The following is a 25,523-nucleotide window of genomic DNA, read 5'->3' as shown; positions in this document are numbered from 1 at the left end:
GAGGGCTGTGTTCTGGGAGCAAGACAAAAGGGGACCAGACCTATGCCTGGACCCTCAAACAGGCACCTACCCGGATGCCACTGACCTGAAGGGCCACATGCGTTAAGGTACTGTTGAGACTTTGGGGTGATAAGTGGGTAAGGGGCTTTTCTCCCCCAGCCTTCCAGAGAGGGACTGGGGAAGTATGTTAGCCTTAACACAGGGATAGGTGTTTATTGTTTTATGTATGTTTTTGTTGCTGTATAGTTTAAAGGAACAGGCAAAAAAGCCTTATTTTAATTTCACCTTAAAAACGGTCTCTATTGCATACTTATGCACACATCTCTTACAGGGTGGAAAGATATATATACGTATCATCTGCATAGAGATGATACCTAATGGAAAAAGAGTTAGTGTGCAGAGAGAGAAAATGAGAGATCTCTTTCTTCCCATCCCCTTTCTCCCCCATCCCCTCTCTCCTCCCATCCTTTCTTTCTCTCCGCCCACCTCCTCTCTCCCCATCCCCTCCCTCTCTTCATCACTCTATCTCCCCACCCCCTCGCCTCTCTCCCGCAAACAACCAACCAACCTCCCTCCCGAACAAACAGCAAATCAAAACCCTGTCAACTCTCCCTCCCAGCCAATCAACAGCTCTCCCTCTCTTCCTCCAGGCCAAACAGCCCCCTCCTGGGCAAACAACCTTCCTCCCATTCTCACTTTGGTTCAAACAACCTTCCTCCTGACCATAACAAGCTCCGGGCCGCATAAGAAGGTTGCTTGGGCCTACAGGTCGCATGTTTGAAAGCCCATGTACTAGAGCTTAATGACCTTATTAAAGAGGAAACACATTTAGATCTGACGAGCCTGAAGAGGAGCATTGGTAATATGTTTGCAGGCAGGAGTTCTTATTATAATTTGATGCTTGGAGCTTTCATTTCATGTTGTGTTCCTTTTGAATCAACATATTGATGTGTTTTACATCAACTGTGCTCTGCTTATATGTGAGTAATTTGAAAAGTAGCTTTAAGAACAGATGGGAAACAAAGTACAGTATTTTTGAATATATTTAAATAAAAATAAAAGTTTGTACATTTTTAACATTTTCATGTTAGACAAATGCTTTGGAGGGTTTTTACAATGTATACAGTAGCTTATTTATTTTGGTGAGAAGACTGTTTGTCAGACCCCAAAGCCACAGGCCCATTTTTTGTTATTTGTTTGCACAGTAATAAGGATACCATTTACACTCAAACAGATAAACATATTTAGCAGATATCCTTGAATTCAGCAAATAAGTCAAACAGTTGCTTTACGGTTCATCTAATCTTTCTGAGGAAACGTACTGTATTATACTTGGAATACTTATTTGTTTTGAAATATACTTTGCATATACTACTAGCGTATCTAAGGTGTGCTCCTTAATGAGCACAGGGGTCTCTCCATATGTTATTTGGAGAGTTGTTCAAGGGTATATATAGTGCTAGGGACTCAACTAAAATAGGTCTCTCTCCCTCCCCACCATATTTTAAAGGTCTGGGCAAAACTGTTTTTTCAAAATCCACAAGATGATTTAATATAAAATTCAGTGGCGTATTTCACATAACTTAGGTAGACCGGATTTGATGGCAGATTAGGCTATATATATATATGTGCCTAAAAATAATTTGTGCCAATTTTGCCTTCGGATTTCAGTGTGGACTGAATTTTGACAAGTTTGACCAGTTCTACTTTTAAGATTTTTAACATACTGTACATGATCAATGTATATCTATGAATCTTTTCTGTCAACCTTTAAATGGGGCAGTTACTCTATATATAGGTAAGTGACTATGTCATTTGTAACAATGGATACATATCCTACTATTACACTTATGCTAAAATAAAACTTTTTATATTAGGTGTTTAGCATCAATGTGTAAAAACTCTTTACCCTATTTACCCTGCCTAGCTAATTGGGTTCCTAATATTTTTTTTAAGTAATAATTTGCGTATTCAATGTATTTTTATTGCATATGTTAGTGTTTTCTTGCTACAGCAGAGACTGCGACTATTCCGGGCTAGTTTAAGGCAAGCTTTAGAATACTTCTGGTCTCGTCTGTATGTGTATAGTGGCCATGTTATACATAGTAAGATACAGTAGGCTTAACGTCAGCCTGGAGTAAGTGGTAGCCTGATATCAGCAGATATCGTAGTTTAGTGAATAGAGTGTGAATAAGTCTCTACATCTATAGCTTACAACAGACCTGTGTTAATCTTCTTTTCTAATCAAGAGTGGTAGCTAATAACTGTTATGCAAAACAAATGGTATGGATATAATAATTGGACATTACTGTCAATGTGTATATATATATATATATATATATATATATATATATATATATATATATATATATAATTATGGTAATTAAAATTGTAACAGTTATTGCTAATCTCTTTTGACCATACAGAGGAAGTCTACTATGTTTGGGAGACTTTTATTTTATTTGTATTTTAAATAGAAATAGATGTATTAGTCCAGTTGCAATAGTGCAAAAGAGAATTATGTTTGAAACTAGCAGCTTATGCTCCAGACATTTTGAAAACACAGCATAGTAATGTGTACCTGTTAATTAATGCTGTTGTGAACTAAATACATTTATTTTTAAACAATGGTTCTTGGACCTTCATATAAGCATATTTCAATTAAATTAATATATATTTCACATATATACACAAATAAAAGATATTTAGCACAAATTATATTGTAGGAATTTAGCAAGTAAGCTTCTGTAGGAATTATTGTATATTATTGTATTGCACCACAGTAACAGATACCTTACTGTTGTCAGCACATTTCATTGATGTCATTTTATTGTAACTTTGTAGCATCGTAACTAAGTTAACTATATGTGTATACTATATGTGTCATAGATGTAAAGAAAATTAGATATGTCCACTTTACATTACTTTCACACAACCAATAGGAAACCTATGAGGTAAATAATTATTATTTATAACCTGACCAGTAAATTTTCTCAGCTGTTTTCAGAGTTGATATTTATTGACTAATTCAATAAAAGGTTACGAATATATAGCCTTTGTTTTTGTATGATGGTTTCCTATGGATCAGATTAAGTCATACTATGCAATGTGCCATACATATTTATACAGATGAAGCCAGACTTCCTGTCCTCGGTGCCATGAAGGTCTGGACAGTGTTCCCCTGTCCTGTTCAGCCCCCTTGTCCTGTCCAGGCCCCCATATGATGTAACTGCCCAAATATGGCCATTTAGCCTCCCCCTCATGATGTAGAGCCCCATATGGGCAGCTACATCATCAGGGAGGGAAATACAGCCTGCATCTTATCTTCAGCAGACAAGGATGCAGATGGCAGAGGCATCTGCAGACAGGGACGGACATGGCTGTGCACCTCTTCTAAAAGGTGAGTATTCGTTTCCTCTCCCTGCAGGATGGCTCATCAAGTGAAGGATTAATGCTGCAGGGTCCCATTCAAAAGCATGGTACCCTGCAGCATTAATCCTTCCGGGCTGCAAAACTTACTGTCCGGGTGACCGCAGATGGGTCGTATTCGGGCCACAGGTCACTGCATTTTTGTCCACAGCCACATGTCTGGCTAGATTTGGAGGTGCCTTTAGTCATCATATTTGGATGAGATTCATAATGAATTGAATAAGTATTTGGGTTCTTCTAAAGAAATGACTGGATCCTTAAATATGTCTAAAATTAGAATACAATTGTTATATTTAGGGAATTGTAGTGGTGTATTTGATTATTTTTTTAACCACCACACCATTCCCGAGGACCTCTTAGGTGGTACTGTACACTCCATGGCAATCTAGCAATGACTCCACTGTTTATCGGTTATACTCTTTGCATGTCTTATTAAAAATAAATACTCCAATCATTTAGATATAGATACTGTTAAGATATTTTTGCTAATAAAAGTACTCACAACAATTAAAGGTGGGTGAGTTTTTCACCAATATTCAAATTCACTATGAATACTGTGAATATTTGCGGATTGATTAAAAAAAAATGAAATTCGCCTTCCTTCTTTGGAATGTATGCAATGCCGCCAGTGGCTACTTTTTGGTCATTTGATTCAACCAGTACCTGGGCTTTTGGGTTTGGGGGAGAGAGGGATACTGTATGCACATGACTCCTATTAGCACATTTCCCATGCATCTCAGGGATTCTTATTTTATTGTGCAAAGGTTTCTCTCTTCACGGGTTGTTTGAAGATGTGTTTGAGGGGGTGCATACTGTATATCACTTGGGACTCTAACTAAGAATGGTATCTCTTGAATCTTAACAAAACCCCCACAAATAATTTGCAAGGCTGAAATCAGACATGTTTTTCCCATGTCCAATACACCAATCAAATTTGAAACTCCATGTAATATTACTTTGAATGTTTAGCAGAGAAGACAGAAGCTATATCCTGTTATTAATGTGTAGGCCATTTGTTGCTCTATTGTTGTTTAGGTGCAACTGACAATTTCTCTCCAAGTTTTCGAATTAGTTCTGCAAGGTCTTCCGTGTTCTGAGATTTTTCTTCAAGAAGCTCATAACGTAGACTCGAAATATCCTGTTTAATTTCCTTCAATTCCCCTGAAAATGGTTGTGCAAAGACAGCATTAGGTAATTCACGCATAAATATCCTACACAGAGGTGAATACTTCTAAACATTTGCGGGGTGGATCATACAATTTTCTAGTGCATTCCTAAATCTAAGCAATAGAAGCACATCCCTGCTGAGTTCATAAAAGACAACTGCTTGGGTTAGCTATACAACCTTTTATAATATGATACATTGTAAGTAGAGATGTTGTTGAAAATTAGCCCACATTTGTGGATAATGTGAAATTACTTCTTTTGCAAACAATTTAGCCAAAAGAAATGCGTTTTATATTAATTTCTGCCTCGGATTTGGGCCCCTAGATCTGAGCTCACGGTCTGGATTAAACAGAAAAATTTAAATTTGTCTTTAATCAACCATGCTTACTTTATATACTGTAGAGTACTGCCATTTTCGCAAAATTCTTGCAAAAACTGGGGAAATTCTAGTAAAGACTGATGGAACCTCACACAACTGTCACGAAATCACACAATTTAAGAGATTAAAAAAGAGATTAAAAAAGAATTATGTAGCAGTTTTTAATACAGCCACACATCTATCTTGCATGTAAAAACTGTTAATACAATTCTACAAAATAAACATATGCACTAACAGCATAGCAGTAGCTTTCGGTTCAGCTACGCATAGTTAGCATTAATAGTTTGATCCCCCTTACGATATGCAGTATAACTAGATCTTTGTAATTTTTTTGACCGAGTATTTACAGTTTGTAAAAGGCACAAATAATATATGCATGTCAGGAAGCAGAAAGACCATTAAAAGTTCTACTGAAAATTCTCAGACATGTATATCCTTTAATGAAAATAATTGGCTTGATCTTAAGTATTTTGAGTTGCATTTCATTATTGCTGTTATTTTTCTAAAACAAATGATGTGCTGATAAAAGCATTATTTGACTCACCTTCATTGACTTCATCACTCTCCTTGTCTACTTGTGCTTTTAGCACATACCTTTTAATAAGGCGTTTCATTATTTTCTGAGAAGAAAACAGAAAATCTTTGTATAGTTAACGTCTTGTAAAATGACTGTTTCAGTTGAAAAATAAATTATGTTTATTGTTTTTAATGTTTATTTGGCTCTTTGAAAGGATAACATTAAAAGACACATATTTTCAATATACTAATCCCCCCAAATCTCCAATACATTGCAGAGCCCCTGCCAATAAATAATTGCAGTATTTTATAAGGATAATGAAAAGCAGAAAAAGGACATTTCTGACAATCACAAATATACCCCCCATTGTTAAAAATGCAATTTATTTTTATGCAGTAAACATTTACAGCCACGATTGTAACACATTTTTAGAGCTATCAAAGTTGTGGTTGTATTGTGTTACTTTTCTTTTTTTAAATAATTGGATATTTTTATTGCATGAGGCATAGTATGCAATTGAACATGGGCTGCTCTATTTATAGAGTCATTTATAGAGTCATTGTTCTTTTGCTGTTATATTATTTAGGAATGCAATATTATATTATATTTTATATTTCTAGAAAATGATACATAAATTTTTATCAGACAATTAATTACCATGGTATTGGGATTGCATTAAACTATACAGTACATACTCCATGAGTCCTCATTATTTAAACAGCTGTCTGGTAAATTTGAGTTTGCTTTCTTACAATCTATAAACCACTGACTAGCTAAATGCTGTGAAAAACGAATTTAATATAATTAACACAACTGTGCCTGCGGATTCAATAATGTAACCCATTAAGGAGTATAAAATGTCTATTAGTATCAACATTTACAGAATAAAAACATTACATATTTGTAACTATCACTCTAAAATAAGAGCAACTTGCCCTTGAGGCTGGGAGAGATGGGGCCGCGGGGTGGGGGGACAATGACTCGCCCTTCCCTCTTCCTCACGGAGTCCCTCCCACCCATCAAGACCAGCCACTCCCCCACCACCCCTTCCACACTGCCTTTACCCCCCCCCCCTCATACATGCACTCTCTCCAACTTCCTCCCTCTATCTCTTCCCTTAAGCTATCCCTTTCAACTTAAAAAAGGTTTGTATTAACCAGGCGTTAAGCATTACAGGTAGAGGAAAGACCCCATCGGGCTAATAAGCAGGAACATGAACAAATCCTCTGTAATATATGTCGTGACATTTTTCAGGTTTTTTGTGATCAAGAATTTCTGATTGGAAACACATTGTCGCTACAAAAGCCGAAATGTTTGAAAATTGTGTGCATGTGAAACTATACAAAAAAAATAATAAAAAGATTGAAAAAAAAACATTACATACACTCAAGCAAAATGTATTACAAGAAAGCATGAATGTTATTTCCATCGTGTTATATTATTATGTCACGTAAATTACTGTTGTGAAGTGCTAGGTACCTGGATGGCACTATATAAAATATAGATACATACATACATACATACATGTACAGATGTAGCAAGATTCAGTGTAACCAATTTCATTGCTATATTATGCTGCACTCTTGTGCCAGACAACAGTGACTGTAGCTTTAAGAAATTAAGTTTTAAATATACAGCACGTTAATTAATTGGAGTTCGAAAAAAGTCACCACTTCTTTTTTTTTTCTATAGTTGAATATTCCAAAATTGTAGAATACTGTATATTCGGAAATTCCCACAAGAAAAAAATAATAATAATATATATATATATATATATATATATATATATATATATATATATATATATATAATATTAAAAGATTCAAAAACATGAAAAGAATATGAAAAAATAAGAGCATATTTGAAAATTCAAGAAAAGTAGTTAAAGAATTTCCACATTGTTTCCAAAATTTTGAAAAATAATGCAAATCGAATTTTGACAGATTCACTCTGGTAGAAGTCATATTTGTAGCAACAAAAATGAATTAAGGCGTTAGGTCAGCTGATGAAAGTATGCTGATGAAGAAGAGAGAGAAAAAAAATCAAGGAGAATGGTGAGGAAAACCAGAATATGCAGTACTTGTAGCTTTGCCACACTTACAAAGAGCTATAAAGAGAGTGAAGAATGTAGAGGAAAATCAGGTGTCCAATTGCCTCCATCGTTAAATGACAAATAAATGATAACTGGCATTGAGCAGCTTGGGGGTCATTTGCCTTTTTGGTGAGATTAGTCTCAGTGTATTGCGCATCTTGAAAGTAAAATTTAATAGAGCATTCTTTAGAATGTAATAGTGGGAAGAAGTTACTGTAAGTGGAAGTGTAGTTCAAAATTTACAAAGGACTGCAGTCTCATGGCGGCTCTGTGCCTGTATCTGGGGAACACGGCTCCGGCTTTCCAGTGTCACTGTGTCAGTGTCCCCGGATACAGGCACAGAGCAGCCATGAGACTGCAGCCCCCCGCTCAGCAGCAGACACTAATTGGAAGTTTGTAACACACCTATGGCAACTGCCATTGGCAGAGGAATTGTCCGTCTTGATATATAAGAGCAGCTATGGGAGTGGTTAGTCATACCTCCTGAAGAGGAGTCATATGACGTGAAACGCGTAGAGGTGACGTCATCACGCCGCGGAGAGCGGCCGTGACGACGGGAGCTCGAGAGACTGCAGTGTTTTCCCCTACTTTGCATGGAGTGCGGTCCCTGTTTGAAATCAATATAAGCTGTGGTAATATCCAGCCTTATCCCAGGACTTTTCAACACCACTAGACCTAGGGGCTTTGATTCAGGGTATCCCCGCTAGTACTCTGCAATTGTGGAACTGTGGGTTCACGTGAACCCTTATTTTATGTAAACGATTTTTAGTATGTATTTTTAAGTTTATTATAAAGGTTATTATCTTTATTAATTGTGTTTTTTCCCTTTTTGCACTTTCTTTTTGTTTGCATCTCCCATACTTATGTGTTATAAGGAGCTCCTAGTACCAGCCCAAAAACACAGAGGTGTAAATGAGGCTGCCATTCGGGAGGAATCATAATATGGTACAAGGAGGAGCTTAAAAGCCAAATAACCCCAATAAAAAGAGGAGATACCCACATGTGGCTACAAATAAAAGACCATGTTCACCCATTAATATTACACACACCTATGTGCATCATACATCCCCCCCCCCCTCCGACTCCCCATATTACAAGCCAGACGTCTGTGAGATCCTGCAGGCAGAGGCAATACACTTTCAGACCAAACACTGGGCAAAGTGCTGATATGTGGTGATGTCAATGTGAGAACAGACAGAGAACATGACTACATATCTACAACTGGAAATAACTACATCTTTTGAATTGTCACTTAGCTCTGTGTCACTCTAAAGAAACATTTATGACAGCACAATAAATAAGAGTCGTAAAGAGCTGCTGAACCTGTGTCGAAGTCTGGGAGTGTACATAATCAATGGATAGACCAAGGGAGACTCTTTGGGATGATACACATACAACTCTATGCTGGGCATCAGCATAGTGAATTATGCAATCACCGATATACATCCACAAGCCATCAGTACTTACATAGTTGCACTCAGGAAAAGAAGGATCCAACACTCTACGGTTTTGATTATAATGCTAATTTATTTGTGCCACACAACGTTTCGACGAATAGGTCTTTCTCAAGTGAGAAAGACCTATTTAGGTCGAAACGTGTGGCACAAATAAATTAGCATTATAATCAAAACCGTAGAGTGTTGGATCCTTCTTTTCCTGAGTATTGCCCTGGAATTACTCTGACAGGTACTCCTTGAACCAGCAGCACCGGTAGACTGTATGTATATATTTTTATTCATTGTTGTGTGCAGCATGTTCCTTTATTTACATAGTTGCACTAGCATCATCTCTATCAAACATAATCAAATCCTGTTCTCTGTTAAGAGACCAGAACCAACCAAGCACAGCACAAAAAACCTTCTCTAACCTCCATAACCGGAAAGTCACCTACAAATGAACAAAACAGAGCCATGCGACATGCACAGGAAGAATCAACAACCCAGAAGTCGGAAACCTTCTACAAAGCTTCCAGAACATAAACTACAGTATGAGCAGAACAAATATGGAGTAAACATAGCAGTAAGAAATCTCAACAACATTTTTGATCTAATAGCAAAAAAATCAAACCTGAAAAAATCATCCATAATAGACCAATAATAAAAGCCAACATTACAAAATGCAACACCCTAAGAAAAAGCCTATGAAAAATGTCAAACCAAAAACACAGAGACCCAAACAAAACAGAACTACGGACAAGGTACCACCAACATCTGAAACCCTTCAGACACACCCTAAGAAAGAAAAAACACAACCACATTGCTCAAAAATGAGAAAGAATTGAAGAAGCATTGGATGACAATTATTTTTTGGCAAATTTGGAGCCATCCGGATGCAAAACAAAATACATCTGGCCAATCAGAATGGCAACAATTGGAAAAACTACTTTGAGGACCTTGGACTAAATTTGACATCCATGGCTATTGCTGAAAATACTAGAGAGTGGCCCAAAGGCCTCTCCCTATGAGAGGCCCCACAATATGCCTTCACTGCCCCTGTCCACTAAGCCAGCATGGATGGGATTAACAGCATGAGGAAAAGAAACACTTCAAAGACCACCTGGAGTTAATCAACCCCTCCCGCCTGCATGTCTGCCGTGAGGTACTGTGTGCTATGCTCCTGTTTTAATTTCTACCAAAGAATCTCTGGAACCCACTGTAACACCTGAGTAGCCCCAAAGGTGTTAGCCTTTAAGCCAATAAGGAAACAAGGGGTTAATCTCTACCAACGCAATCTCGGGGGCCTAACCACCTTCTCCTGGGCCACTACCCCCAGGACCCCCCCCTTCAAACAAGCACCACCCCTCCCATGTAGAGTAATATAGTATTGGTCAAATGTGTCTGAAGATTACAGATGAAGAAAGAAGACGAATTGAAGAAGAAAAGAAAACAATTTACAGAAGAAGAATCTTCTATCAACAGAGGATCCAGGGCTTCATGTCAAATTTAGGATCCACTGTCGTAGGCCCATGAATGGGACCGGATTACAAATAGATTTATTTTTGAGGGATTGTCTTTTTTTTTACCTTTTTTGGGCTTTAGATTAATTTGATGTTTTTTTTACATTTTTATTCTTTGGGGGCTGTTGGACCCTGGATTCATTTTGGTGCCTTTTTATAGTCGGGTATCAGCCTGTTTTTATGATTCGTTCCGGGAGCTACAGTCCTGAATATTAGGAGCGAACAGAAATAGGGTATGTGTGACACTTTTATTACAGGTTGCCATTGAGTGCTAAAGTGGCTATATAAGCTGTGAGAGCCTAGGTAGCTGCCTACAGGGACAATTCATTGGGTTTATGTTTACAATGTCTTTTTTAATTTATGTTTATATATTGTATTAATGTTAATCTATGTCTTTTGTATATCAGATAACTTTTGTTGTACTCCTAGATACTAAAAGGCCTATTGGCCCAATTTGGCCAAAAGGGCTGTTGGCCATTACTCTGCAGGAGGAGCGGGGTGATGTTTGTTTGGGCAGGAGGGATGTGCATTGGGGGCTGTTGCCACAGGGACAGTGGTTAGGCATTCTAGGGGAGGGAAGTGGTAGTAGAGTTTAACCCCTTGTTTGCCTCAGCAGTTAGTCGAGCATTGTATGACAATGCTTTTATTGCCACTTAGGTAGGCAAGGGGGGCCTAGTGTAGGTTTAATATTAAACTCTATGGTGCATGTGGTATGCCTTGCTAGCCACAGCCATCAAAGGGGTTAAATGTATTTTCTACCATAGGGTTATGTAATAGTTTATATCACATAATGTAATTTATATTACATAATCCTGTGGAAGAAATATCATTTTACCATCATACAGTAATTAACTGTTAATGATGGGCTGCGTTAATTACCGCATTATAATTCTACTTGAAATATCGCACCTGGGAAAATGTTACTACAATCTTGATGACTTCGGTCATAAAATTAAAGTAAAAGAATCCAATATTAAAATGATTAAAAATGCCTCATCACAAGTATCATCCCCCGACATGATATAGGGTTGCCACATTTAATATGGGATGCTGAAATCAAGTATTAAAGGTTGATGTAATATTGAGTGATTTGCAAATGCTTCAAGCCTTAAAACAGCATAAAGTCTGAACTGCAAACTAGTTTCATCCTTTAAAAAAAGAAATTCTTAATGTGTGCTGATTAAAAAGCTAAATTTATATGTGGCTTTTCCCCTAATATTATAATTTTATAGTTTTACAATGAATTTATCTTTATATATTTATAATATCAAATCCACAACAAATGTTTGTAATTGACCTTTGGTCAGCATACTTCAATTCTTCATACAATGCCATTTTTTTAAACTTATATTTTTATTGATTTTCACAAATTATAACAAGGGAGGGATGGGATACAAAAAATAAAAATGGGTAGGAAGGGGGTGAGGGGTCATACAATGTCATTTTTATTAATTACCTGATATTTGGTGGCAGGGTGACTTATGTTGTTTAAATTGCCATCTTCAGAACTTCTGATGCTTGAGTGTTTACTTTGACCAAGCTGGAATTAAAATATACACATTATCATATCATTATTTATCTTCCTATTATGTCAAATACTTCGTCATGCAAAAAACCTTTGAGTGAGACATTATTTCACATTATGTTGTTCATATTGGATGGAGTAAATGGACACTGCTACACAATGGTAATATAATGTACATCTATTAAAAATGGTAAAATTACATTGTTACTTTATCAGATTTTATTCCTAAGGAATAGATTTCACATAATTCACTTTTAATTTCCTGGTGCATGCAGAATAATGTATTGCAAATATATTCAGCAATATGTTATTTATTTTATTTATTTATAAAATGTTTTATCATAAAGTAATATATTGAGTTACCTCTCGTTTTCAAGTATGTCCTGGGCATAGAGTTATTCCAACATTTTTAGGAAACGCACCAGTATGAATGAATTTTCTGAGTATTTTATAGCTCACAGCTATTTGTTTTTTTAATTCTAGGGTTTTCAACTCTAGGTTTTAACTATAATGAAATAAAGTTTCTTTTAAATATGATTAGGATCATTCATCTTATGCAAATGGATATATATTTTTAGTTCTGAGTTTCTATCCCTGCATATAGATAAGTGGCAGTATTATTGAATTTTACACATAGACATAATAGGATGTTTTAATTTATATGTGGTTTTGTATTGTAATAAATATACATTATTGTATGTGTTTTGCACATGCAGGAAAACAATAAATTGCATCACTGAGGAGTTTTATAATGTTGAAATGTACAGTATATACTAAGATTATTACATGCGGGAATAGGAATGTTTTTTTTCATAACACCTTCTTTAACTTATTTAATCCCTTTAACAGCCTCCACGCAGTAATCATTGTTATGCAGTCATTGTAGTGCATTTTAGAATATGTAATGAAATTATGAGGAGATTGGCTACAGCTTTTGCAAATTGGGATACACTGATCCAAGGGAGGGGTATAAATAAAAGAGCCCTCACACTAGTGACGTCACCCCCTGATAAAGCACTTCTCATGCGAAATGCGTTGTGTTTGTCACTACCACGGTATCACGCACACTGACGGTGGAACCCCCCGACCCTAAGTAGCTGGAAGTGTTCTGGCTCTTGGAGGTATAAGTGAGGTTTTCCCCATTTTGGCGCTAGTGCAGGTGGCTGCACGCAGGATGCTCTCAGAGGCTGATCAGCTGCTGAGCCTTTTACTGCATCTCTTCACATCCGGGTGCTGTAAGCTGTCGACCAATAGGAACGCATGGCTGTGAGCTCCAGAGGCACTGCGATCGTCAGTCGGGATAGATCTCATTCAGTGCTGTGGAGAGTCTACTTTAAATTTCTTACATGTGAGTAAGTAATATATGTTTGTGTCTTCTAATACACATTTGCCATTGAATCTGGTGCGCTGTGTCTTCTCTCACATACATGGCTTCTCCATTTTGGCTTTATTTTTGTTAAATAAATCATGAAACTGTGTAATATGTCATGTGTTGTTGTTCATCTGAGGTTGTATTTACCTAATTTTAAGACCTGCTGAGGAACAGATGATTGTTATTATGTCCTGATATGTAAAACCATAGAATTCAAAGAGGGTGTAGTTTCTTTTTCACAAAACTGTATATACAGTATGTCAAGTTCAGTGATGAATTTTAATTTTCTATCTCTGTGTCACCCATATTCTCAGACTATTTCTACTACTTATATTGTTTGTCACTCTTTGCTCTATTTTAACATTTCTTGCCAGACCATAGCTACCATGGCCAGGGTCGCCGGCAGGGGGGGGGGGGGAGTCGGGACAAGTGACGCAGTGACTGCGGGGGGCAGCCCTACTGGCTTGAGCTGGAAGTTTGGCCCGGCCAGAGGTCAAGCCCAACTTCTGCATCCGACAGCCGGGCCTTGGTTGCTGCTGGACCCCGGCTCTCCCCAGCAGCGGGCCTCCCTCACTCCCTCATACTCCTCACTCCCTCATACTGCCGCACCTGACCTCTCATATACTGGTGCGTAGCAGAAGCAAGCCCAAGCTTCCAGTACTCACCGGCATCAGAGAGGCCTGGGGTGGGAGAGTGAGGCTTGCGTCAGCATGAGAGATCTGGGGCCCGGCGGCAACCAGAGATCCGGCAGCAACCAGAGGCCAGGCAGCTAAACAGTTGGAAAAAACAAAAGAAAACCGCACACAACACTCATAGTGAAATATATCAATAAAATGTATTAAATGACAAAAGATAGGTAATCTGCGTACATCAATTAAAGGAAAAACAGCATGTCATGGGACAAAATTACCCATACACCACACCACACAGGGATCAGGAACACCACGGGTCAGCAACCAACTGTTACTACAGTCCAGGGCAGTCCACCAGCGTATCTCCAATATTGGACATTCACTCCGGTGTGCCTCCGCCTCATAATCTTTGGGTCCTAGAGAACCACACCTCCTCCTTTGTCAGCCTGTCTTCTTATCAAATTATTATTTTCCTTAAGAAATTTCAATGCCAAGTTCTCTTTTTTACTTAGATTATGTTTTATATCTTTAGGCATAATTTTTTTTGGCAGGATACCAAATTCGTTATTTACCATATTAAAAAAAGTCTCAATATGGTGTCCTTTGGAGTGAGCAGGATAGAATTTTGATTCACCTTTAAAGCAAGTATGTCTACAGGAGACAGTGTCATTATCAATTGGTACAACAGTATCAGGGATATTGGGTTCATTAGTTTTAGAAACCTTATTTCCTGAATCTAATTGGAGATACGCTGGTGACTCGTGGACTGCCCTGGACTGTAGTAACAGTTGGTTGCTGACCAGTGGTGTTCCTGATCCCTGTGTGGTGTGGCGTATGGGTAATTTTGTCCCATGACACACTGTTTTTCCTTTACTTGATGTACGCAGATTACCTATCTTTTGTCATTTAATACATTTTATTGATATACTTCACTATGAGCGTTGTGCGCTGTTTTCTTTTGTTTTTTTCTGTTCTAGGTCTTGGTGGTGTCGAGCCACCCCTATTAACAGCTGCAGACGCTCCCTTGTTCAAGTTCACGTATATTTACAGTATATGTATTTCTTATATATATCACATTATTTTGCACTTTAATATAATTACTTAGTGCACTGGTACGATTTATGGTTGTGCACTTCTATCTTTTTTGTTATCAGCCAAACAGTTGGGCCTGACCTCTGGCCGGGCCCAACTTCTAGTGCTGCCCGGCCAGGCTCCCCTCTTGCCACCGGCATTAGAAAGAGGCTCGTTGCGTGAGAATGAGGGAGACCTGCCACAGCTGGGGAAAAGCGGGGGCCAGGCGGCCTGAGACCATCTTCAAGGTAAGTGTATGTATTTGGGAGGGGGGAGTAGTGTATATATTTGGGGGGTAATGTAAGCATGTATGGGGGGTAGTGTAAGTATTTATTTAGGGGGTAGAGTAAGTATGTATTTGGGAGGTTGTGTAAGCATGTATTTGGGGGTTAGTGTAAGTACAGTATGTATTTGGGGGGTGTATATTTATTTGAGGGTTAGTAGGTATGTACTTGGGGGAGATTAGTGTTGTATTTATGCATTTGGGAGAGGGTAGTGTATGTATTTTGTGGGGAGGGTAGTGTTTTATGTATTTTATAGGGAGGGTAGTGTTCTATGTATTTTGTGGGGGGATGTGTGGGTATTGTGGAGGGGTAATTATTGTGGGGGGGATTGTGTGGTTATTGGGGGGAGAAGGGAATCAGTGTGAGGAGGGCGTGATTGAGGGAGCAGGATTGAGTGAGAGTGAGGTGATTGTGGAATGGGGTGAGAATGAGAGGGGATGTAAGAGAGAGTGAGATGAGAGGTGGGAAAATGTGTGAGGAAGAGAGGGGGTAAGAGTAAGACAGGGGGAGAGAAATATATGGGGAGAGGAGGGGAATAGAGGAGCGGGCTTGCGAGGTGTGAAATGGGGGAGCTTGTAAGACTGTCGATACAAGGGCTGGTGGGGTGGTGCCTGGGGGGAGGCCCAGTCAAAACTCTAGTCCTGGGCCCCAAAGGAAATCTGTCAGTGGCCCTGGCTCCCTCAGCAGATCTGTCTCCTTAGATTCTGTCCCATTTTGTTAACAATAAATTAAATGTTGTGTCTTTTTACTAAATCTTCAAAATTAGACCTCAAACTAGCCTGCAGTGTTAGATAACTACACTGACATTAGAAGGCATACAGTACAAAAGCCATATACATGTACTGTCCATTGCAATGGCCCTCTGATTATCTAATCATATCAGTATGTACTGTATGTGTACATAACTCTCCGGGTTAAAATAAAGAAAAACTGGTTTAAAGTTATTATTTTAACTTGGAACATGCTAAGGAGTTAAGACAAAAACAATGGCAGTGTTCTCACCTTCTCACCACTTTCACTTATGTTTCAATATGTACATGCACACTAATAATACAACATAAAATACTGTACAACATACTGTACATTGGTTTCTGTGAGGACCTAACTCGTACCGGGTTTATGTACCTTTTAAAGCTTTTTTTAAGTGTAACATTCTGCTATTTAATCTTGTGTGGATTGTGACACTCCTGGTTTAGGGGTCGGGTGATGTGGTTTGGAGTAAAGAAGCAAGAATGGAGAGAAGGCTGAAACTATAAACATAAACATGTGGCAGGAACACAGGTGTTGCCGGGGAATAAACGACTGCCACCTGGGACAAGAATGAACTACTAAAGAAAGAAGGACTTGTAAATAATGCCTCAGCTGTCCTTTATTATGCAACCAGGTATTCATAAATAGTCATCAGGCAATGTCACCTTGTGGGACACAAACAATAAAAAGCAAAGTCAAAACAGGCGTCATGATACCTTTTATTTGACCAACCAATTTGTTTGCAGTATATAAGCTTTTAAAACTCCACATAGCTCAGTGAAAAATAACCTGACGATAACCCAACTCATGAATGTAAATAAGGAAGCCATATTGAGAATTCCAGTTCTTTAGTACCATATTGTATTCATACCATGTATACATGAGGTTAATTTCCTAATGTAACACACTGTATATGTTAAATTGTAACAGGAATAGTGTTCTACAGTGCATGTCATGGCAAGGACAGATTTAATGCATCAAAGGCTGTTAATTGTACAGTGCTCTTATGTTTCATCCATAATTTAATTGCCTCTAATTGCTTTGAGTCAAACGAGCGAAATACACTGTAGTTCCACAAGCTTTCCTAAACCTATGACACAGCCAGGCCACCTGGTGGCAGAAATAGACCATTTTTGCCCATGGCGAGATAGAAAATAATGTAAAAATATATTTGACCATTTTTTAAAGACATACATTTGCTGGCAGCATGCACCTTTCTTATTTAAAAAAAAAAGTCAGATTTATCAATGTGTGTATGATAGAATAATAGGAGGTAGCAGAGAGGAAATGGAAATCTTCTTGGTTGGTGCACAACATCAAACATCAAAAAATGATTGATAGATTAATCATTTAATTGGTAGTGTGTAGGTAGTTTGAGGTGAGTAAAATGTACCTTTTTTTAAGTCAATTAAAATTATTCAACTACTTTAGAACAAATACACCCTAATGTGAAATTAGGTGAGAAATTGCAGTTGGTACTGCATCTTTTAGAACCAATTGCTTGGTGTGGTGATAAATGTTTGTCTGTAGCACCTGTATTTTCTCAGACAAGCTAAAAACATGCACATGTAATGATATAGTGTTGTTATTAATAAAAAATGGTGTATCTACACCTGTTGGTTACATATACGGTTAACCTTATAGTGTACGATGTTAAAAAATCTGCAATTGAAAGGAACTGAATTAAAAAATACGCCTGAGGGCTGAAAAATCTGTGTATAATCACAGTCTATAAGCAATTCCTGGGTGCCTAGAGTAACAGCTTATCTGATGTGCTTGGCTGGTTTTGCCTGAATGTTTCTGCAGCATGCAGCAAATAAGGATATACAGTAAATGGACTTGTTTCCTGAGAGATGTAGGCTACACTGATTACCTGAGAGTACATGTGCTCTATAACTCCTCTTAGCCTGTCTGGTATTTGTGTCTAATAAAGGGGGTTAATGAATATTACCCAAGCTTGACACTGACAAGGTGCCTGTGAGGTTAGGTGAGCTGAATGAGGTACTGTAGCCTTGGTATGGGAAAAGGAAACTACTGGGTGTCCAGGGTCAGAGAGTATGTGTAGTGCTTCAATATTGAATCAGTTTGTTGCACCTTTTCATATAACTGGTCTGATTGGCTGAGGAACATGGCTTCTACATGTAGCTGGTAATCCAGTAAATAGTTGCCTCATAGGAGCCTGTCTGGTGTGTCTACTATCAAAGGGTTAACTTAGTCTTACCCAAGCCTCACACTGACAAGGACTCTGCAAGCTGAGGTTAGCAGGTGGCCCTGATATCATTTGGTGTGTTCCTGGAACCACATCACAACATCAGGGACACCAGTGAGTGCAGAGATTTACAGAGATTCCATGATCTTAACACAGATGTAAAAAAAAAGAAAAACACGATAGCCATCTAAGGCAGATAATGCAGAGAAGGAATAAACAGACAGGGCAATACATTTGGTAATAAATTGGCATATCTGTTTATTCGTTCTCTGCATCCTCTGCCTTAGATGGCTATCTTGTTTTTCTTTTTTCATCAGTGTTAATGTGGAATCTCTGTAAATTGGTATTACTGACCTAAGGAAGACAGGAGAACTCTCGAAAGTTATCTTATAATATCTATTGTCAGTTCAAGTAAAAAAGGTATCACCTAACATCGAAGTATTACTGTGCATTATGATAAAAGTGAAACTAATTATGGTCATCATCATTAGAAACTCAGAGGAACCTTCAGGTTCTCTTATGTTGAGCACATAAAACTCACAAAAATGCTATATTTAGAAAGTAACCTTTGGCTTATACTGTCAAATCAACATTGATGTAATGTCAGGATCCGTGATCGGCACCGCACGCGGCATACTCAGCACTCACCTCAACCCGTGATCGGGCCCCCGACTCCTTCCATCACTCCTAACACTCTCCCTACTGGTCCTGGGACTAGCCGCAAGGTACATAAGTACTGTCTCCTCCGGTCCCAAATCCAGACTCCGCCCACGCGGCAACATCATCAGTGCGCATTGCGCACACGTTACGCACGGTAAGCGCACGCACGAGCCGCATCATCTCTCTGCTTCTGGGATCCTCCCCACACCTGTCTCCTGCATCCCGTCGGCCTATCACGGTCTCGCCTCCTCCCGCCTTATTCATTGGTCCCAGTATTCCTTATATGCTCAGCCTTCCCATTGGTTCATCAGCTGAGCATAAACCTTCCTATGAGCGAAGTGTTCGCTGCTGTCTTGCCTCCACAGTCTTGTCTTGCTCCTTGTTCCTGGACTTAGCTACTCTTCCGGACTCCGCTCTTCTGTTATCCTGACCTCGGCTACCAACGACTACCCGCACTTCTCCATCCCGACCTTGGCAAAGTACCTCGAAGAACCGCTCCTCTCCAATATTGACCTTGGCAAAGTACTACGACGATCCGCTCCTCTGCAATCCAGACCACAGCTAAGTACCTCCAACGATCCTCTACTCTACAACACCGACCACGGCAAGTATTACTGACCATCCTGACCTCTCCTACCCCGACCCGGCTACCTATATCAATCTACACTCCAGACGCGCCCAAACAGCTGTGGGTTGGTGTTATATCAAATCCCCACCTTGGCCTCGCGGTCACACCTTGTTTGTGGTGAGCACTCCATTACATGTAATAAGTAAAGATAACAGGACTTATTCTATATCAGCCAAAGTGGCAAATCGGACCATTTTTAGCAGAAATTCCCCATTGACTTTAGCTAGGAATTTCTGCTGAAAACGGGTCGATCGGCCGCTGCGGTTGATATACGGTAGAATAAGCACCAAAGGCTCCTATATGCTATAAAACACCTTCTTGCCTGTTCAAATGAATGGGGCGGAAGGCGTCTTCCTGTGCTAGAAGGGTTCTTTTGACATAGCACCGCTTAGTATATTTGACCAAAATAATTTTCCGACTATCATTTATATTTAGTAACACTTTCTATTACTTATTATTTTAATTAAAAGTTTCAATGTAAAGTGATTATTTAAATCAACTGCCCTGAATGATTAATTTACTAACCCGTCTCCTTGTGCACATTAATTTCCAATGCAATATCAGTTTTGCACTTACAGTAAAAGGTTGATCAATAGATTTCTGATTTATGATGGTGTAACATCAAATGAATGTGAGAGGTGACAATATTATCACTACTTTGTAAACTGCCTGCATCCTCCAAAGGATTCTTTGCTCTGCTGACTTGTCAGACCAAATTAAATATAATATGACCCCCACACCAATCCTTATGATCATATATCTATTTCAAGTGTTTTTCAAACAGTATAGAATTTCTCCTTTGTTTAATTTACTGAGTTATGAAACACTTTTATTCATGCATTACTGCAGGCTTATCATAATCACTTGATAAAGGCAGTGTGTCTGACGAAACGCGTCAGAAACGCAGCGACGGCGATACGTCATCATTGTGGGGCGGCTGGTTTGTGACGAGCTTCCTCCCCTGTTGCACGGAGCTCCAGTGTTGGTTCGGATGAGAACCTACCTGGTAGGAATAGACTGACTACTCAGGACTTCCGCATTGATCGCTATCACCTCATCCACGAGGTCTGAACTTTTGGACAAGCAACTTACAGCGTTTGCTACACCCTTGCTGTGGAGGTCATATCTTGATGTTTCCGTGGTGGTGATATTCAAATGCCTTTTTTATATTTTCGTTTGTGAGTGAGCTTGTTTCCCTCTACTTTATATTTTTATAAAATTTATACGCTTTTTACGCTATGGGCTGTGCGCTTTCTCTTTATGTTTTTTAGATTCCTTTGGATGTGGTTCTCCATATGAAAGCTGCCATATACTCATTTCAAGCGTAACTATTGGACTAGACACATTTTTCAAGGAGTGGATTAGTACAGTGGGGCCACCTTTAGCCTCCTGCGGCTTTCTTCGCGGGTTTTTTAAAACGCGGTGGCACGCGGCTTTTTTTTTTTAGTTTTTCCCGCACTGCGGTCGCTTTTACATGATAAGCGCCAGTAGCGCTTATCTGATGAATGCGGCGCCGCGCGGGAAACTCCGATACAAACGGAGAAAATGCCCGGATAAATCCGGGTAAGTGTTAGAATAAAGGTGGCCGCGACAGTATCTGTTACATATATCCATATATTTGTTGTTCTTTCTACTACATTAAGATTGATATAGTTTTATCATACTTCACATTTGTCCTCTTATCTCTTGGCCCTACTGTGTTTTTTGTTATATATATATACATATATATATATATATATATATATATATATATATATATATATATATATATATGCTTTTTTGGGGTTTGTGAACCTGTCTGAAACATGTGAATGTGCTAGTAAGTGGTATTTTTATTTGCTATATGCTGTACAGTAGAGGGTTTTAGTAACTTTAATTACACACCATAAGTTACTTTGTATACCTGGTTTGTGACCACTACCAGCTTCACATTTCAGGGTCAGTTGCCTTCCCCTCACTGATGAGACCCAAAAAGGTTGAAACAGTTGTCTGAGTAGGGTTAATGGCTATGCAGTTACAGCCCAACCCCCTTATAACGCTCTGCATGGGGTCCAAAGAATCACATCACGTTATAAGCGGATCGCATTAGAAATAATGCACTATTGTCTGCATTGTACAATAAAGTATTTAAGATACCAATAATCGTGTTGTAAAGTATTCATAAATACGAAAATTGGGACCCACGCTTGCATCTCGTTATAAGCGGATTTGCGTTGTAACGGATCGCGTTATAGCGGGGTTGAGCTGTATTTAACTTTAAGGTTTGTTGACCTGTCTGAGTGGTACCACTCATAAGTGGTATTTTAATGTGCTACTTGCTTTGTGCAGTGCATAAGAAATAATCAATGCAACATAGATTAGAAGCAAAAGGTGACACTGTGTGCTCATTTGCATGTCATTTCCCAGAATCCCTAGCTGCAGTGGAAGCACTGTATGCTAAGTGATAATGCGAAAGGCAGGGTTGCAGACCTGTTTGTGATGGTATTCTGCTCACAAGTGATATTTTATTTGCAAGGCAACAGACATTTTTAGACAATTTGCTTTGAATAGTTTAAGAGAGATTAAATATTTAAGACGAAAATTAATTGGTACCCAGGGTAACAAACAACTATGTACAACAACAACCTATTGATTTACTTTGACATCTAGGTGGCAGTGACAATTATTCCCTGCACAATAGGTTTGTCATTGGTTTTCCACATTATCCACACTGTCAGTATAACTGTTCATACAACACGGCCTTGAGAATAATGAGTTTCGCGAGTTTTTTGTTTTTCAACTTTTTTGTTTGCGAATGAGATTGTTACATGTGAATGTTGCAATTTGTGATATTTTATTAAACATATTTCTTCTCGCAATAATGTGAGAGTTTAAGTGATATTTATGTATTTAGATTTTTGGTTAACTTCAAGACAGTGCTTAATCATTGTGACCGACAATAGCAGACCCTTCAGCACAACTTTGTTGCCGGTGTCTAGACCATCAGTGGAAACTAGGTTTATTTATAGGCTCAGATGATAACACAGATAGGGGCCTAATTTATAAACTCTGATAAGTAACTTATCGAGGATTTTGAGCACTTCCTGTACGATTTGGCATGGTATCTATTCAGAGAGCTCAGATGACCTGCCAAACTCGTACGGGAAGTGCATCTCCCTGAGCGGTAGCAATAAAAATACATTTATAGGCAGCTTCATTACCTTAGCTGCTAACTGCTAAGGCAATGAAGGGGTTAAATACTAGTGCCTGATTTATTGTGGCTAGCAGGGGTGGGTGAAGGTGGTATTTGGTCTGTGGTGGGTGTTTAGGCCTTGCTGGAGGGTTGCGGGAGGAGTTAATCCCTTCATTACCTTAGGAGTTAACCGCTCCAGCTACCCACCCGGTAGGCATAAACACCCACCATGGGCCAAACACCACCTTCACCCACCCCTGCTACCCACAATAAATTAGCAAAGCAGAGGAAGAAACCTCCAAGCCCGACGCTACTAGCCTGGAAGACAGCGTGTATCACGCACAGGTTTCTCTTTTAAATAGTTAATGTCCCATTACATTTTTGTTATTTTTTTCATCTTGGCCTCCAGTTCTCGTTTTTTCATTGCTGTGTTCCTAGTGTTTTTCCCCTGCTTACCTACCCACAATAAATATTAATACACAATACTAGCCAACACACCCATTGATTGCCGGTGTGGTTAGCTATTCCCTCAATGGGAGCAAAGATAACCCCAATAGCTATGAATGGACACCCTACTACCCACACTCTCTACCACCAGCAACCCCCTTTCCGCCTCCCCCCCCCCCCCAACACATACAGTACAGTAATGGGCAAAATAACTATTATCCAGATCTGGATAATAGCTAATTTTCGCATTAAAAATTAAACATTAGTTAGCATGAAGTAAATAAAAGTTCTACTTACCCCTGCAAGGATTAAGGCTGTCCTCACCACTGCCCTACGCGTCTATGTCCTCCGTGGGCAGCAACAGTACAATCAAAAAAACAAACTAATGGCCACTAACCCCTTAATCATTTTAGCGGTTACTAACCGCTATAGTATTTAAGGAGTTAACCCCCCTTCCCCGCTACCCACCCGGGATACCTAACCACCCTCTCTGGGGCAACTACCCTTGCCACCCACCCCCGTTACCCATTGATTGGCACAGTGTTAAACCCTGGCCATAATATGGCCACTATAGCAATGAATGGGTAATCTACCAATAAAAAAACAAGCACCAAATAAAATATATTACATTTCATTAAAAAAAATTGGCAATAAACCAATTGATTGGCACAGTGATACACCATGCCCATATAATATGGACACAGTTTGCCACTATGGCAATGAATGGGCAAGCTAAAAAAAATAGGCACAAAATAAAACACGACATTTAAATAATAGATAAACACATTGGCAGTCAATGGTCAATCTAAAAAATACACAATTCAATATAATACAATCAATGTTTTTCTTAACATTGATGTTTTCACCCCTCTTCACCCACTGCCTGCACCCCCAACAAACCGGGTACTCAGGTTTAACCCCTTAATTGCCTTAGCGGCTAGTTGCTAAGGTAATGAAGGTGTTTTTATTTATATTTTAATAACAGTGTGCTGTAGCAGGGGGTCTCCAGAACTGAACTGCATTAATTGCAGCTTCAAAGACCCCCTGCTTCCCGAGTATGGGGTGCCTGAATCCCCCTGCAATGTTTAAATCTCCCGTGTCACGTGGCAGGGACATTTAAACGCATAGGAGATACCGGCACCCCATACCGGGGGACCTGTAACTCGGGAACCAGGGCTTTCCTGGACCTGACATAATTGCGGTTCTGCTCCAGTAACCCCTGCTACAGTACACTGTTATTAAAATGTAAATAAAAACACTGTGATCACCTGTAAGAGCTCTGCAGGGAGATGCGGCTCTCTGTTCAGCTCTTACAGACTGCGGCCAGATCGCATGGGGGGAGAACTTTGAGAGAGGCTGAGGCTGACTATTGCTGCTGTCCCATATGGTATTGGCATTTTCCTACCTCACGGTTTGAGACTTGTGGAAATGATTTCTGATTCTCTCTGAATACCGTGATAACAAAAATGTCAAACCGTTCGATGGGGTCATGCCACACCGTTCGAGATAGCAGCAATTTTATCGAAGCTACTAGAATAGGACCCATAGTCTGAGAATTAAATTGGCAGACATTGCCGTTTTTAACTTAAGTTTGAGAATACTGTACTATGAAAATTTGATGACAAAATCCACAAATTGATGGAGTTTCCAATTTTTGTTTTGCCCATGTTTCAATCTGTGTTATGAATCTTTGTCCTGTTAGGTTTACCCGCTCATCCCACCATGCTGTATAAAATATAGCGTTTCCCTAATTTAGTTGCAATGCTAGTTATGTTGGAGATTTACTTAATTAAGTGCGATGATGCATGGAAAACTCTAATGACTTGAATTAAAATTTCCGTGCAGCAGTGCCAAATCAGCACTTTTCAACATTATTGAATAAGCCCCCACTGTGTGATATGAAGAAAATGCCAATAAAGTCTATTTTTCCTTTATTTTAAAATATGCAAACTCTTTGGACTATAAAGAATATAGCTTTAAAAATACAGATGTGATGTACAAATAAAACCAGCTTCTCTGATTGTAATTATATTGCAGCAGTATAGTGCAGCAGCTGGACTGCTGCATGCTGATCAACATTAATTTTTGTACAAGTGTAAGAGTTCAATTTCCTTCAGCCAACAGTGACTTCAATGTTAATGCAGAAGTAAGTATACTGCATATATATATTATGTAATTAAGCACATTGTGTAAAATGCAAAGCTGTGAAAGAGATTTGTTATAAAGCGTCCAT

General features: G+C 38.9%; 1 protein-coding gene across 1 annotated transcript in view; it reads right to left on the bottom strand.

Annotated features, from left to right (window-relative positions):
* Positions 1–2,398: 2,398 nt before the first annotated feature.
* TRPC6 (transient receptor potential cation channel subfamily C member 6) overlaps positions 2,399–25,523 on the bottom strand; it is a 245,011-nt gene continuing 221,886 nt past the window's right edge. The window contains exons 10-12 of the mRNA XM_075592440.1: positions 11,997–12,080; positions 5,520–5,595; positions 2,399–4,590 (exon numbers count right to left, since the gene is read on the bottom strand). Coding sequence (XP_075448555.1) covers positions 4,451–4,590; positions 5,520–5,595; positions 11,997–12,080 — 300 coding nt within the window. The 3' untranslated portion in view covers positions 2,399–4,450. The remainder of the gene's footprint in view (positions 4,591–5,519; positions 5,596–11,996; positions 12,081–25,523) is intronic.

This window comes from Ascaphus truei, chromosome 3, assembly GCF_040206685.1.
Source record: "Ascaphus truei isolate aAscTru1 chromosome 3, aAscTru1.hap1, whole genome shotgun sequence".
NCBI classification, from domain to species: Eukaryota; Metazoa; Chordata; class Amphibia; order Anura; family Ascaphidae; genus Ascaphus; species Ascaphus truei.
The sequence above is the reverse complement of the archived record's forward strand: the minus strand, read 5'-3'. Positions and strand labels throughout refer to the sequence as shown.